General features: G+C 38.4%; 1 protein-coding gene across 2 annotated transcripts in view; it reads right to left on the bottom strand.

Annotated features, from left to right (window-relative positions):
* The window catches only part of LOC123508054 (cubilin-like), a 78,222-nt gene that overhangs the window by 16,984 nt on the left and 43,457 nt on the right, over nucleotides 1–17,781 (bottom strand). For both annotated transcript variants that reach the window (XM_045261451.1, XM_045261450.1), the window contains exons 49-55: nucleotides 6,567–6,755; nucleotides 5,954–6,057; nucleotides 5,600–5,773; nucleotides 4,740–4,962; nucleotides 1,146–1,330; nucleotides 807–965; nucleotides 167–332 (exon numbers count right to left, since the gene is read on the bottom strand). In XM_045261451.1, the coding sequence (XP_045117386.1) occupies nucleotides 167–332; nucleotides 807–965; nucleotides 1,146–1,330; nucleotides 4,740–4,962; nucleotides 5,600–5,773; nucleotides 5,954–6,057; nucleotides 6,567–6,755 (1,200 nt within the window). The remainder of the gene's footprint in view (nucleotides 1–166; nucleotides 333–806; nucleotides 966–1,145; nucleotides 1,331–4,739; nucleotides 4,963–5,599; nucleotides 5,774–5,953; nucleotides 6,058–6,566; nucleotides 6,756–17,781) is intronic.

Below are 17,781 nucleotides of genomic sequence, written 5' to 3'. Positions count from 1 at the left end.
TCAATTTTCAAAATATTAAATGAAAGATCATTGGTGATATAATTCCAAAGAAAATTAATAATTATAAACATAAACCACCAATTGTTCACATTTTAGTGAAATGGAAAGTTCTAAGAAAACACATTTCACATCACAAATAATGCTAAAGCATTAAAATATTTCTTACTTTCCACATTAAAACTCAGGAACTGAATGTTGACAAAAGACTCTCTATTGGCAACAATGCGATAGTCACAGTCAGCAAAGGCTGGGTAGTTGTTGGGATGACCTGGGCTCACCATATAACCACTCTGTTGGGTGTAATTGTTCCCGCACAGCATCTGCCACGACGCCTACAATATGCATGTTAGTGTCATTATTATTGTTACACTTTTATTCTTTTCAAATACTGTCCCCTTATTTCAGTTTTAACTTACATTAAACTTCTGCCTATTCCACACATCATCAAACACATTTACCAGCTTATGTGGTATTGTACATGTTTGTGCACTTCTTACCAAGAATATGCCATTCTTGCATGATGGGCAAAAACATAAATTTTTTGCAGGAAAACAGTACATTCATACATAGTTATATATAAAGAAATAATTCAACTATCTAAAAATGTATAACAGATTGACTGAACTTCTTGTGGCACAAAAATTATATCAGATAAGAAATATCTAGATGAGACATTTGAAAGTGGTTTGCAGGGGCAGTATCCCAAATACAGGTATATATGCACACAGTTTAGTGTTCAATACAAAGAAATTAAAATTATCCCAATACCTTTATCTACAGGGATTATGAAACACTTTCTTCCTTACCTGGAACCCACTGCCCTGTACATCCCCATTCGTGTGGAAGAGAAGCTTTACTCGGCTACCACTTGAGATGATTGGCTGAGGCAGTTGCTTACCACACAACTTTCTATCACTGATCCATGTTATGGGTGTATGAGGCTCTGACTGCTCAGCATGATATACCTGAAGCCAAATATGTACATCAAAACCAATCAAGGGGAAAAAAAAAAAAAAGTTAAGAATGAAATTCTTCATTCTGCAGCAGTTTAACACATAAATCCTATTTAAAAGCAAAATATCTCAAATTGATTTAGGTAAATTTCAGACTAGTATGAATCTCATTCCATGAGACAGTCAACTCACTTGTACATAATCATTCTGACAGTTGCTGCTTGTCTCTACGTCAAACTGTGTTGTGAAGGAGATGACAGCATGATATCCAGCAGGAGTATCTATCTCCCACTCACACTCTGTGTTGGCCTCATAATCTTCAGGGAAGCCATTTGAGGAAAAGTTTCCTCTCAGTCCATGGAACTTACCACCACAACCTGTTGGGAGGAGATTAATGACAATAAATGAGATGAGTGGATGTGGTGTTCACTTCACCAACAATAGTGTAACTACAGCTGGCTCACAATCCAGAGTATGGCTTGTAAGTCAAATTGAAAAATCAACTGAGAGACAGATCTCAAATTCCTTATATACATATACATTATATGTAGAGGTGCACGTGCACACATACACGCACACACCCGGGTTCGAGTCCCGGCGCGGCGAGGCAAATGGGCAAGCTTCTTAATGTGTGGCCCCTGTTCACCTAGCAGTAAATAGGTACGGGATGTAACTCGAGGGATTGTGGCCTCGCTTTCCCGGTGTGTGGAGTGTGTTGTGGTCTCAGTTCTACCCGAAGATCGGTCTATGAGCTCTGAGCTCACTCCATAATGGGGAAGACTGGCTGGGTGACCAGCAGACGACCAAGGTGAATTACACAAACACACACGAGCATAGGCTCCCCTTCCTTAAAATACAACTAGGTAAATACAACTAGGTAAATACACATGGAGGATAAGGATAAAGAAGACTTTTTACTATTGGACACACGCAGTACAAGAGGACATGGTTTAAAGTTGAAAAAAGTTTTTTGTAGAAGAGATGTCAAGAAGTATAGTTCCCCCTAATAGAGATGTGAACAATTGGAATGAACTTGATGAGAAGGTTGTAATGGCTGGGACTATGCATACTTTTAAGGAGAAATTTGATAAAAGATATAGAGACGGGACACCATGAATTTACTCATATACTGTGTGTACAGGTATCCCTTGGTTAACGATAGGGTTACGTTTCCCAAAAACAGATCGCTAACCGAAACGATCGCTAACTGAGGGATTTGAAATTATCAACTACATACATGTATTTCGCGATGCGTAAATAAACGACACTTTCTATGTTGTTAGTTGTTATTTACACCTTTAGAATTGGTAGTACTTACCTTGAGGAGTGGATGTGATATGCGTAGTGTGTTGTTTTGTGCCCCGAGGGACACAGGGCCTTGGAGGATTAAATCTCATCATGCCCACACCGACCCAAACTCGGTCAGCTGCTTCAAACCCTTCAAATTCTTGAGAGAATACGTTTTCCAGTGGGGGTGGGTCATCCAGGCTCTCCTCATCGTCACTCAAGGTTACGGTGGATGTGAAGGATAGATTGGATGTGGGTGGAGTTGTTTTGGAGGTGGATGGAGTTGTTTTGGAAGTGGGTGGAGTTTTTTTCGAGGTAGCAGGACGAACTTTGAAGTACGACGAGATGACTCCTATGGAAGTAGATGGGATTGCTTTTGAGGTGGATGGGGTAGCTTGGGAGGTGGATGGAGTTGCTTGATCGGTAGATGGGGTTGCTTGGGATGTGGATGGGGTTGCTTGGGCGGTGAGTGGTTTGAAGAAAGATGAGATGACTGTCTGTTTTGCCATCCTTTTCTTTGCCTCAAATAGTTCTTTATACACTTTCATGTCATTTTCTATAGCATTAGTCACGCCATTACTTCGGTTTGGGTTGGGGTCATTCTCCTGGAGAAGATGTATGGCCTGGTTAATATGATTAAAAATCTCCTCGAAAATCTTGACGGAGAGGGTTCTTTCAGGCTCCTTGTCCTCCTCCATTTCCTCCAAAGTATTTTGTTTCTCCAACTCCATGAGGTCGTCGTTGGAGAGAGGCTCAGAATGACTGTCCAGCAGTTCTTGTCGTCATTCTCGTCCACCTCATTGAAGCCTGCCTTATGGGAGATATGAGCGATGTCTTTCCTTACTGCTGTAACATCGACAGGGACTTCCTGTTTACGTTCCACGCACTCAGGCCACAAATTACGCCAACATCCATTCATTGCCGACTTGGACACCTCCTTCCATGACTCGTCGATGTTGTCGATCCCCTTTTTAATGTTATAATCCTTCCAAAATTGTTTCATGGTCGGCTTGTCAGGGGTGTCAATGCAGGCCAACAGCTGTTTCATGGTGCGCCGCTGGTAATAGGCCTTGAAAGTAGCGATGACTCCTTGGTCCATCGGCTGGATGAGGGCAGTTGTGTTTGGGGGCATAAACATGACCTCAATATTATCTGCCCAGTCATTCATGCTCTCTGGGTGGCTGGGGCGTTGTCACACAGCAAGAGAAATCTGTTAGCAATGTTGTTTTGGGCAGCATATTCTTTTAGGAATTTGGAGAGGTATCCTGTCACGTAACTTTGCATGATAACAGTCGTCATCCACCCTTTTGTTTGCCTTCCATACTACGGGCAAATATTCCTTAATATAGCCAGACAGAGCTCTTGGGTTTTGGGAATGGTAAATAAGGCATGGTTTAAGCTTAAGATCACCAGCGGCATTCCCCCCCACCAATAATGTTAACCTGTCTTTAGATGCCTTGAATCCTGGTGCCGACTTCTCCTCCTTTGCTATAAACGTTCTCGATGACATCTTCTTCCAATACAGGCCTGTCTCGTCAAAGTTTAGAACCTGCTTGGCTGAATAACCTCCTTCCTCGATGCGCTCTTTAAGCAAAGGCTTGAAGGCGTTTGCAGCGGTTGATCCGAACTCGCTGCCTCCCCACTAACCTTGAGGTTGTGTAGACTCCCACGATGTTTGAAACGTTCAAACCACCCCTTACTGGCCTTGAAGGACACTGTCTCGCCTATGTTGAATTCTGGTTTCAGGTCCTCCCACAGGCTCAGTGCCTTAGTAGTAACGAGTTGGGTAGAAAGAGGCATGCGGCGGTGTGTGTGGTCTTCAATCCATAGCCTCAGCAAACGTTCCAATTTTTCCATAATCGGTTCCCTGTTACGAGTTGTTGTGTGTTTGTGCAGGTTTGTGACTTGGTTGGCCTGCTGCTTCACTTGTACTTTTTTCTGGAGAACTGTTGATACAGTTGATTGAGATAAACCAAGGGCACGAGCAATAGAGTTTACCCCTTCACCACCCTCATGACGAGTCACAATGTTCAACTTAATATCAAGGCCAATGCTCTTTCTCGATTTTTAGCCTTATCTCCCGGTGGAGAACAATCGTTGGGTCGCTTGGAAGCCATCACTAAGTTCACTTGATCACAAATAAGCACAAAAAAAGAAGTTTAGAGCGAGCGTGATAGAGTTGTTGTTGCACAATCAAAACAGCGGGAAAGACTGTGGTGTGTTTACTGCACGGGCCGCGGGTGGATGGAGGCGCTGCGATCGCGATTGCGATCGCGATTGCGATGGTCAATCCGATCGTTAACCGAATTTTGGCGATCGTTAACCAAAAAATAGGGATTAATTTGGAGGGATCGTATGAGCGAAATATCGTTAAGTAGTCGATCGTTAACCGAGGGACACCTGTATATATATATACATATATATATATATATATATATATATATATATATATATATATATATATATATATATATATATATATAAATAAATAAAGCTAACCTCTTGTGTGCCTGACAGCCACAGCCCTGAAACCCTGTCTCGTTGTGGAATCATCAGTGTTGAATTCAACAAACATATTGTTTGTCATGGACCGCCCAACATTCCCTGGGTTTTCATTGCCCGTGTAGCGTCCCAGCAACGGGGAAGTCAAACGGGGGCCATTGAAAACTCTTACATAGTCATGATGTACAGCATTTTCAAGGTTGAAAGTTGTGAACTGGAACTGAAACGGATAGACAACACATATTGTAATTCCTTGATTATATACAAATCCATAAAGCTAAACAACTACTGTACTTGTGTCACTTTCTGCTTACCAATGATAGTGGTCAACTATTTCACTTCTTTTAGTCTGCTTCTCAAAATCACCAAAAAGGTTTAGTAGCATGTGTCTCTTGCTCCTAATGAATGTCATTGCCTTTCAAATATAGTTAATGAACATAATTTCTATAAGAAAAAATGCAAAATATATCTATGCCAGGTAATAAATTAATTCTTGAGCTACCATAATTAAATTTAGTCTAGCTTAACCTATAAAAAAGTCATAAAGATTAGTATCAGCAGTGAATAACATTGCAGTGACTTGGTTGATAATATAACAGAATGCAGCCACTTGTTAACAGATATATTTCACTTGTACAGTAGTTAAGTAGTTATGAGCACTAAGAATCAATTTCATGGGATTGTGTTATCTCACATAAATATGCATCAATAGATATTTGAAAACAATTACATTGCTTTATTTAATTTAACATAATTCTGTAAAGTTATTATTACAACATTACTAAACATTGAAATATTAGCTGATCAGAAATCATGAAAAAAACTAAACAATGAGTGGCAATTTCCCAATACATTACATCAATTTGTTCTCCTTCTTCATAATGGAAGAGCCAACCACAATGAGCATTGTTGGGATAGTTGGAAGGAAAGTTAGGGGAGGTGATGACATTTTGAGGGCCACGCAGCACACCACCACAAGGGCTGATGGAGTAATCTAGGGTCCAGTTAAGGAATCTAGTGAAGTACCTCACCTGTTGGAAAAAAAAAAAAAGTTGCCACAGCAACACTGCATTAGTGAATTCATCTAATGAAGTTTTTCAAAATATTTCTACTTTGTACCACAAAAAAATAATATAGAACAGATAAGACATAGAAAATAGAAATGTTTTTTTTAATGAATAGAAATATTGAGGCTTTATTGTAGTGCATACCTTGACGAAGGTGATCCTGAGCGAGTGGTAAGGCACAACAACACTCAGTAGTGTGTCTGTGTTACAGACTTTTTTCACCACCACTTGCTGACCCTCACTGTTCTCTGTATGTAGTTATAGAACAGGATAGATTCATGAAAGAAAATTGAGATTGAGAAAGTATTCACAAACATGTGAGTTCATTTCTTTAAGTGAACAAAAGTTATGCACTCATACCAAATAAAACAAATGAAAACAAACACATTTAAAAGATTAATATATGAGCTGTAAGGTCATGTATATTTCTTGGAGTACATGTAAAGCAAAACAACCATAATACATACAACAGAAACTTAAAGTATCCTACATTATGTTTCCTATAAAGGGCTACGTTCTATCAGTCACTATTCCAAAAATAAAAAATAACAATGAAATTTGACCAACTGGCTAACTGAATTCAGCTTTGCAAGTAATGATATAAGGAAACAATAGATGAGGACTAGGTATCAAAAATTTTCTGATTCACTACTACATATTCTTAAGAATGGCAACAAATATGAAAACATCAAAGTCTCAATTCAATATGTTTGATTTTAATGAAATAATAAAAAAATATGCTGACATGCTTACATACCTCCTTCAATCAGAATGTAACTGTGGCAACCATTAAAGTTTTCCAATTGGGTAAAGGAGATGACAAAGGAGGAATTGATAGGGTTTGGATTGTTCAGTGTCCAGATGCAGTAATGTGTGTTATAGGTAAAGTTGTTCCTCTCAGGACCAAATAATGTTCCACCAGCAATGTCCAGCTCCCCACCACATTCTGCATATAAGAAATAAAGGCACATTACTCAGTTATTTTACATGGATAAAGTGGAAAAGGAAAAAAAATATAATAATTCAACAAAGTCTATCAAATGCTTAAAGCCATAATCTTAGGTGACTATAACATTTTTTTTGCCTTAATGGCAGAATAACAAATATCTGAAGACATTAGAATCTTCTTTTAATAATACTTCTCTCAAAATCAGAATATGTCTGCATACCACTACAGCTTTATGTGTTAACCAGTATATGTATGTATGAATATTTACCTAGTTATACTGTACATTCTTGATATTAATCCATCTCTGGCTTGTATACATAACTCATAATGTCTACCTTCCTCTTCCCAGACATACCATTACTTCAGCCTCACGTCTAGTACTATCCAGTCAAAGTTCTTCCACTCGTTCTCTGTCCTTCTCTTGTTTTTTCCTTAGCTTCATTTCTCAGTTCTCTCTCTTTTTGCCTTTCTTCCTGGTTCATATCTCTCTTTAACCAAATATTGTTGTATCCTGTCTTACCACCCAGCTTTCCTGTCCTTGTCAGTATTTCTTCAACCACTATTTGGGATGATGGGACCTCAGTTTTTTTTTTTTTTTTTTTTATCTATACCAAGTGGTTTTCACATGAATTTATGGGCTAAAGGGGATACTTTTTGGGGTACCTACTATCTCAAAGGAAACTAGGAAACCGTTGCCCCGAGTGAGGAAGCCCAACCTACACTCAGACTGTGGACAGGATTCGAATGTAGGTTGGGCTTCCTAGCTCACTTAAACTTCTATTGGCCATATGGATCCCTCACTGTATTTCCCAAGTCTATGTATATATTTCTTTAATTTCTTTCTCTAGATGTTGTTCTTCATCCTGAACCTTTCAAATAATTTTTTTTTTACCATTTCTTTCTTCTCCTTTTCTCTCACAAATTTCACTGGGTTTTTCTTCTCTTGTAGTCCATATATAGCCATCTTTATCTACTGTGTCTCTCAATTTTTCTTCCTTTTCCTTAATCACCTGTATCACTGTGTCCTTAAGTTTTTTTTTTTTTTGTATTTGTTGTTGAACCACTTCTGCAAAGTATACTTTTTCATCTTCACCTTTTTACTATGCCTTCTTCCACTCATCTAATTTTTCTTCATTTCTTCACTCATTGCTCCCTCCACTGCCTCAACCTCCTCCCTAAGCCCTTACAACACTGCTTCATAGTTCTTACTCTTCTTTAGATCTCTGTTCTTCTTTTAAATTCCTTCTAGCGTTCATCCCATTTCATTGTTGACCTTCATTGTTTCCTCTAATTCACCACATTTCTTTCAGTTCTCGATTTTCCTCAAACAGCTGATCTTGTTTTTCCAGCATCCTGGCAATGCTTTCCCTCATACCCCTAATCTCCCTTTCCACTGATATTATTTTTCTCATCTTAGCTCTTTCATCCTTAAAGCCCAAGGAATCCTTCGTTGTTGCTGTAGCCTCATCGGTGTCTCTATAAGGTCTCTCCTAGTCTTAGGCTTCATGCCTTTTGTTTACAGGGCCAGCAGTACCACCTGGACTCTTATATTCTTCCATTTTTTTTTTTAATACAAAATAGTTTAATACTATTGGAGACAGAGAACACTATCCAAGAACCCTCTGCCCCTGTAATAAATCACCAAGTCTCTTGTGATTACGAGGCGGCAGTAATATCCAACGAGAGAGCCCTTGTTTATACGTCTATACGTTTGCTCTCTGCAATGTCAGCAGTGTACGTGTGTTTATTTATCTAGTTCTTACATAATTCTATATTACAGGGGTCATAACGACTTGTCACCATATCTACTTTTATCCAACTATTCCTTAAATGTATGCACATTTTCTGCTGTTACAATCTCTTCACTCAATCCATTCCAGATGTTCACTGTCCTATGTGGAGAACTAAACTTTTTAATGTCCCTTAAACACTGACTTTTCGTGATCTTCTCAGAGTATCCTCTTGTTCATCTATCTCCATCCACCAACAGTGATACCAAGTCTTGTCGATCTAATTTTTCTGTACGGTTCACTTACTTATACATTGTTGTTAGATCTCCTCTTTCCTGTCTATTCTTCAAAGTTGGTAGTTCATTTCCTTACGTCTTTCTTCATAGGAAAGATCCCTCATTTCTGGCACCATCTTTGTAGCAGTCCTTTGAATTCTTTCTAGCTTCACACCACAGCTGCATTTTCTAGCTTTGGATGCTTGTGATGATTTTTTCCATCATATCTTTGTCCATGAATTGAAATGCCACTATCATATTAGTCAACATTTTATGATAATCCAAATATCTTGCTTATGTATTTTTGGGAGTTCAGATTTTCCTGTAAAATTACTCCCAGATCTTTTTCCTCTTTAGTCTTCATTATTTGTTCCCTCCCATCAGATAGTTCCATACCAATCTTCTTTTGCTTTTTCCTAGTTCCATTATGTGATATTTCTTGGCAGTGAACTCCAATTTCCACTTCTTATTCCACTCATAGAATTTGTTTATATCTTCCTGTAACAGCAAACAGTCCTCTCGGGTTTTGATAACTCTTAGGAGCTTTGCATCATCAGCAAATAAATTAATACAACTTTATCCCATTGTGAATGTCGTTTACATAATTCTAAAACATATGGCACTCCACTTCTTACTTTACCCAAAGATGAGTATGTATTTCTGATCACAGTTCTCATCTCTTTGTCCTCCAAATAATCCCTTGTCCATTCTAACAAAGATCCTTGCAGTCCTCCTGTGTTCTCTTGTTTCCAAAGTAGTCTTCAATGAAGGACTTTTTCAAAAGCCTTTTTTATATCCAGGTATAATGTGTCCACTCATCCATCTCTGCTTTCCAGTCCTTCTATTACTCTCGAGTAGAAGCTTAATAAGTTTGACACACATGACCGTCATGTCCTGAACCCAAATTGTATGTTTGATATGACTTGTTCTTCTTCCAGATGTCTAACCAATTTTTCTTTGATAATAATTTCACACAGCTTTCCCATAACACTTGTAAGTGACACCAGTCTGTAACTTAATGGCTCAGTTGTCTTTCTTCCTTTAAATATCGGTAGTATGTTAGCTCTTTTCCATTTTAGTGGAACTTTCCCTTCATTCAATGAACTTCTAATTATTTCCAAAATTGGATCCAGTAGTTGCTCTTTACATTGTTTTAGCACCCAGCCTGATACAACATCTGGCCTCATTGCTTTTCTGACATCCAAATTATCCAATAATCTTCCAATATCCTCTTTGTGCACTGTGATTTGCTGTAATCCTTGGCAATGCAATGTTCTATTTGGTTCTGTAAAATCTTCTTCTACAGTGAACACAGTTTGAAAACTCTCATTCATTATTTCACACATTTCTTTTTCTGTTTGGTATGTCTTCCCTCCTTTAATTATTTTTTTCTATTGTTTCCTTGTTCTTCATTTTGCCATTTATGAATTTGTAGAAAAGTTTGCGTTCATCTTTGCTTTTACTCACCACATCTTTCTCAAAGTTTCTTTCTTCCTCTCTCCTTATTCTAATATATTCATTTCTTGCATCCCTATACTGCCGTCTGTTTTTTAGTCATTTCTCTGCTTTATCAGTTTCTTCCAAGCTTTATTTTTTGCCTTTTTCACTTCTGTACATCTAGCATTGTACCAAGCCTGTATTTTTTTTTTAACTGCATAAAAAGTTTCTTGTTACTTTACTCCTTCATTATATTTCTGTAAGAACATTCCACATTTCCCTTGTATTGTCCTATTGTACATAATGTTTTTCCATTCAACGTAAGCAAAAAATTTTCCTTAATTTTTCAAAATCTGTTCTTGCATAACTTAATCTCTTTTTGTAGTCATCTCTGTAACTTATCCCATCCTCCTCCTATATTTCCAGCTCTAATGTCACATGATTCTTCCTATTGGACTAAGGTATTGTATGCTGGGAGTGGGCTCTGGCTTCTTTGTGAATACTAGGTCAAGCAACGATGGTTCTTCTTCTCCCCTGTACCTTGTTGAGTCCTCCACCCACTGGTTCATTATATTTACCATAGTCAACAGTAACACGTCCTCGCTCCATTGTCCAGCATTATCCATTATTTCCATCTCTCTCCAGTTTATTTTGTTACAGTAAAAGTTTCCAACTAAAAGTATTCTTCCATCTCTTTTCAACATATTATCTAAGCACTTAATCACCTCTCTTTGCATGTCTTTACGTTCCTTAGTTCCCCATGTCTTAGGTGGTACATATGTAACAATGATTTTTCTTTTTTTCAATTCCTCTGTTTAGATTGTTACTCCCATTACTTCCACCTTGCCCTCACCATATTGCACATCCTCCACACATATATTATCATGAACCATTATTAGCACTCCTCCTCCCACTTTAGCCTTCCTGTCTCTTCTCCAGCTATTATATCCCTCCTCCTTAAAGTTAACATGGATCTCCGCTCTTAGTTTAGTTTCAACAGTGCACATTACATTCGGCTTTTTGATTTGACAATAATCTCTAACCTCCAACACACTGGATAACAACTCATCTGTATTAGTATAAATCACTCTTAATTTCTTGCCTCCTCCACAACCTCCTCCTTCTTCAGTAGACTGTATCTCTCACTAGATCTTCTTTCTCTTTAATTACTTGTATAAAAGCATCTTTTGTTTTTCCCTGAATGTGTGTATATTTACCTAGTTGTATTTACCTAGTTGTAGTTTTACAGGGCCTGGGCTTTATGCTTGTGTGGTCCCGTCTCCATATCTACACTTATCCAATCTTACTTTAAAAGTATGCACACTCATTGCAGACACTACTTCTTCATTCAAACTGTTCCATGTCTCAATACATCTTTGCGGGAAACTATATTTTTTAACATCTCTCAGATATCTTCCCTTTCTCAGCTTTTTACTATGCGATCTTATGCTTCGAATGTCATATTCTTCTCTCAGGATCAGTTTCTCATTATCCACTTGGTCCATTCTGTTGATCAATTTGTAAACTTGTATCAGATCCTCTCTCTCCCTTCTTTGTTCCAGGGTTGGTAGATCCATAGCCTTTAGACTCTCCTCATATGTCATCCCTTCAAATTCTGGAATGTGTGTGTGTGTGTATTTACCTATTTGTATTTACCTATTTATGTATTGCAGAGCTCGAGCTAAGCTCTCTGTGTCCTGCCTCCTTGGCCACTCCTGTCATATCTCTCTTTCATCTGATTGACACACACTGCGTCAACAACATCACTGCTCAGTTTATTCCACTTATCAATACTACGATGTGGGAAACTGTATTTTCTCACGTCATTTAGACAGATGTCCTTTATTAGTTTTTTTCCATGTCCTCAGAGATGATTACTTGTGGTCACCTTTATCAACTCACTGTCCAATATGTCAATCTTGTTCACCAATTTATACATAGTTATCATGTCTCCCCTTGTTCTTCTCTCTTCTAATGCGGTCAGCCCCAGTTCCCTCAGCCTTTCCTCATAGTCTAACTCCCTGAGTCCTGGTAACATCCTTGTTGCCAGCCTCTGTACCCTTTCCACCTTCTTCACATTTTTCTTCATATGCGGTGACCAGACACAAGCTGCATATTCTAACTGGGGTCTTATTAAAGTGCATAGTATCTTCTTCATCATTCCTTCATCTAGGTAGTGGAAAGCAAGACCAATATTTTGAAGCATGTTATATGTTTTCAAAAATATCTTGTTAATGTGTTTCTCAGTGACAAAGTGTTTTGCATGGTTACTCCTAGGTCTTTCTCCTCATTGGTCTATTCAATTTTCTCATCACCCAGCCTGTAATCCCTGTTTGGTCTGTATCTACTTCTTCCCATTTTCATAACATGGCTCTTGTTTATATTAAATTCCGTCTCCCACTCTTTACTCCACTCATATATTTTATCAAGATCTTCCTGTAACTTGTTACAATCTTCCACATACTTTACTCTTCTCATAATTTTAGTATCATCCGCGAACATATTCATGTAACTGTCAATTCCTACTGGCATATCATTAACATAAATCAAAAACATGATGGGACCAAGCACTGACACTTGTGGAACTCCACTGGTTACCTTTTTCCACTCTGACTTCTTTCCTTTCACCACTGTTCGCATTTCTCTTCCCACTACGTAATTTTCCATCCATTTTGCTAGTTTATCACTTACTCTTCCAATCTTCTTTAGTTTCCACATCAGTCTATTGTGTGGCACTTTATCAAAGGTGTTTCTCAAGTCCAGATGAATAGTATCCACCCATCCCTCTCTATGTTGTAGTATGTCAGTCACTCTTGAATAAAAACATAATAAATTGGATATGGACGATCTTCCTTTTCTGAAACCAAACTGCCTTTCACTCAGAATGTTTTCACTTTCTAGATACTCACTCCACTTTGCTTTAATTACTTCTTCACATACCTTGCACAATATACTAGTCAACGATACTGGTCTGTAATTTAATGGTTCCATTTTACTTCCATTCTTATATATAGGCACAATGTCAGCTCTTTTCCACTCTTTCGGCACTATTCCTTTTTGTATGGAGGTTTCCACAATATCATATATGGGGTTCAACAATTGATCTTTACATTCTTTCAGCAACATCCCAGATATGTCATCAGGCCCCATTGATTTATTAATATCCAAGTTACTTATAATTTTTCTTATATCCATGATGTCCTGCATTTGCTTTATTTCCATAGGCCTTCCTCCTGTAAAATGCTCCTCCTTTGTAAACACTTTGCAAAAGTTGTCGTTCAATATTTCAGCTATATCTCTAGCATCCTCATATACTTCTTCCCCATCTTTTACTTTTTCTATTGCCTCCCTTTTATTTAGTTTTCCATTTGTGAATTTATAAAACATTTTAGGGTCACTATCACAGTTTTCCACCACTCTCTGTTCATATTTCTTTTGAGCTGTTCTCCTTATTTCAACATAACTATTCCTTGCTGTTTTGTAGACTTCTCTTGATAATACTTCACTGTTTTTCTTAAGTTTCTTCCATGCCTTTTCTTTGTTCTTTTTTGCTTCTTCACAATTTCTATTAAACCACTGTTTATTATTCAAAGTCCTCTTTTTGTGATATGGCACAAACTTCTTCACAGCAGAGTTATATAAATCCATAAATTTATCGTATTTCAATTGCATATCCCCTTCCTGGTATATCACAGACCAGTCAATTTCATTAAAGAACTCTCTTATATGGTTATAATTTGCCCTAACATAATTTAATTTTTCCTCCCTGTGCTCCACACTCTTTTCCATGCTTAATTGTGTGTGTGTGTGTGTGTGTGTGTTTCACTGTTTGATCTGCTGCAGTCTCTGACGAGACAGCCAGACGTTACCCTACGGAACGAGCTCAGAGCTCATTATTTCCGATTTTCGGATAGGCCTGAGACCAGGCACACACCACACACCAGGACAACAAGGTCACAACTCCTCGATTTACATCCCGTACCTACTCACTGCTAGGTGAACAGGGGCTACACGTGAAAGGAGACACACCCAAATATCTCCACCCGGCCGGGAATCGAACCCGGTCCTCTGGCTTGTGAAGCCAGCACTCTAACCACTGAGCTGTGTGTGTGTGTATTTACCTAATTGTATTTACCTAATTGTAACATACGGAAAAGAGCTATGCTCGTGTTGTCCCGTCTCCATATCTATTAATGTCCAGCTTTTTCTTAAAATCATGAATATTCCTTGCGTTGACCACTTCCACATCTAAACTATTCCATGCTTCCACCCTTCTATGAGGGAAGCTATATTTTTCACATCTCTCCTATAAGTGGCCATTTTAGTTTTTCCCATGCCCTCTCGACATTCTTTCATTCCACATACACAGATCTTCCCTATCCATTTTTCCATGCCAATCATCACTCTGTATATTGCTATCAGGTCTCCCTTTCTCTTCTGTTTTCCAGGGTCGGAAGTTGCATTCTTTTCAGTCTGTCTTCATAAGTCAAATCTCTTAAGTCAGGCACCATTTTTGTTGCAGCCCTCTGTACTTTCTCTAGTTTCCTTATGTGTTTCTTTAAGTTCGAGCCCACTGTATTGTTGCATATTCAAGCCTCGGTCTTATCATTGCAGTAATTATTTTCTTCATCATTTCTTCATCTAAATATACTGAACGCCACTCTTATGTTCCTCAATAAGTTCAATACTTCTCCAATTATTTTGTTTATATGTCTCTCTGGCGATAGGTCATTGGTAATTGTCACCCCAAGGTCTTTTTCTTCATGACTGGTTTTATGTCTTCATTTCCTATCTTGTACATACTCCTGATTCTTCTTTCACTCTTGCCAAACTCTATTTTCTTGCATTTTGTCGTGTTGAACTCCATTTGCCATGTACAGCTCCATTTCCATATTCTGTCCAAGTCTTCCTGGAGTAGTTCGCAATCTTTGTCACATCTCACTTTTCTTAACAATTTTGCATCGTCTGCAAATAGGCTCACATAACTGGACACCCCATCCACCATGTCATTTATGTAGACCGCGAACATTACTGGTGCCAACACTGATCCCTGTGGAACTCCACTCTCCACCAAGCCCCATTCTGATGGTCTGTCCTTAATTATTGTTCTCATTTCTCTTCCTACCAAAAGTCTTCCATCCATTTTAGTAAACTGCCATGCACTCCTCCTACCATTTCAAGTTTCCAGATCAGTCTCCGGTGTGGTACCTTATCAAAGGCCTTTTTTAAATCCAGATATATTCCATCAGCCCAACCATCTCTTTCCTGTATTACATCTATCACCCTCGAATAGTAACATATCAGGTTTGTCGTGCATGAACGCCCTTTTCTAAAACCAAATTGACACTCACAAAGTATGTCATTTTTCTCCAAGAAGTCTGTCCATCTATTCTTCACCACCCTCTCACACATCTTAGCTACCACACTTGTAAGTGACACTGGTCTATAGTTCAATGGGTCTCTCTTGTTACCTGATTTATAGATTGGGACAATGTTAGCTCTTTTCCAGTCTTGGGGCACTACACCTTCCCTTAATGAGGCATCAATTACTTCACAAACTTTTTCTGCCAGTTGCTCCTGCATTCTCTTAAAATCCATCCTGATACCCCATCAGGTCCCACAGCTTTTCTCACTTCTAAACTCCCCATCATATTCTTGATCTCCTCCACAGTTACTTGAAACTCCTTCATAATCCCTTTCTGTTCCATTACCAGTGGTTTGTCAAAAGCAGTCTCCTTTGTGAATACCTTCCGAAAGCATCCATTCATAGCCTCTGCCATTTCCTGGGATCTTCACTGCATACTCCATTTACTTCTAAACTTTCAATACTTTCTCTATTTTTGATGTTGTTGTTCACATGTCTGTAAAAAGCCTTGGTTGGTCTTTACATTTATCAATTATATCCTTTTCTTGTTTCTTTCTTTCTTCTCTTCTAATCAACACATATTCATTTCTTGCTCTTTTGTAACTTTCCCACTGCTTAATCCGTCTTTTCCTTCTCCACCTCTTCCATGCATCCTCTTTTCTTGTTCTAGCCTTTTCACATCTATCGTTAAACCAGTCCTGCTTTCCAACTTCTCTATGTTGTCTTATTGGTACAAATTTTTCTCACCTTCTTTGTATATTTTTATAAATTCCTTCCACTTTTCATTTGCTCCTTAGCACTCTTGAATTTCATCCAATTTGTCTCTTGAAAGAATTTCTTTAGGTTTCCAAAATCTGTCTTGGCATAATTCCATCTTCCCACTTTATATTCTTCATTTCTTCTAGATTTCTCTTCATCTATCACCTTGAACTCCAAAACTGCATGATCACTCTTTGCTAAAGGGCACTCCACCCTCATCTCCTCAATGACCATTGGCTCTGTACTAAAGACCAAGTCCAGTCTTGACGATGCTCCCTCTCCTCCAAACCTAGTATCTTCTTTGACCCACTGAGTTAACACATTTTCCATTGCCAGTGTCAATAGTGTATTTCCCCATGTTGTCTCTGATCCTTCCATTGACCAGTCCTCCCAACACACCTCTTTACAATTAAAATCTCCCATCATTATAGTTCGTTCACAGCCACCCAACATTTCTTCCAGACATGTTCCTGTATCACTTATCATTTCTTCATATTCCTGTACTGACCATGCATTTGTCTTAGGTGGTACGTACACCACTATGTAGTGCCTCTTTTTCCTTCATTAGTTTCTGCTCTGATCTTTAGCACTTCTGCCTTTCCCATACCTTCTTTCACTTGATCCACCTTTATATCTTTTTAACCAGCAACATCACTCCTCCTCCCATCTTACCTACTCTATTTCTTTTCCAAACATTATATTTCCTTCTCCAACCATCATCAGGTCTTCTCCTCTCTCAGTTTTGTTTCAGTAAGACCCACAATATCTGGGTTCTTGTCCCTCAAGTAATCGTTGAGTTCTAAAATCCCGATATCACTCCATTTATGTTGGAATACATTACATTCCGCTCATACATAAGTTTCTTTAGTCCTTTCTTACTGTACTTTTCTGGGTTATGAACCACTTCCTCAGTCTCATATCCAAGATTCTCCAGAAAAACTCTTTCTTCTCCTCTTCTGTCCTCTCTTCATTTTTTTCAAAGCCTCCTTTCTCAACTCATTTAACATTTCTCTTTCCTTTTCACCGAGATCTCTTCTCAACCAAATCTTCCTTGTTGTTTCCTGCTGGGCTAGCCTCCATGACTTCTCCACCAATTCATCTACATCCTTTTGTGACTTAAGTTTGATTCTTATTGGCCTCATACCTTCTCTTGTGAACTTTCCAATTCTATGGAAGTCCTCTATTTCTTGTACTAGGTCTTTTCCTCCTCCTGCACCACATTAATGATATTATTTATCACCTTTTTATGTTTTCTCTCTCTCCATTTTACTCGGTGTCTTATCCTCCTCCACACCAAATATCACCACACATCTCTTTTTGTCTACAGTTTCCCTCACCAATGTCTCATTTGATTTAATAACCTTCACCACTTTCTCAGCAATCTTCTCTTCTATGATCTGTTGATCTATAATTTCAGCAAGGCCCAAAGTTTTCTCCCCAGACTCTTTGATTTCCTT

Source organism: Portunus trituberculatus, chromosome 24 (genome assembly GCF_017591435.1).
Source record: "Portunus trituberculatus isolate SZX2019 chromosome 24, ASM1759143v1, whole genome shotgun sequence".
NCBI lineage: Eukaryota > Metazoa > Arthropoda > Malacostraca > Decapoda > Portunidae > Portunus > Portunus trituberculatus.
The sequence above is the reverse complement of the archived record's forward strand: the minus strand, read 5'-3'. Positions and strand labels throughout refer to the sequence as shown.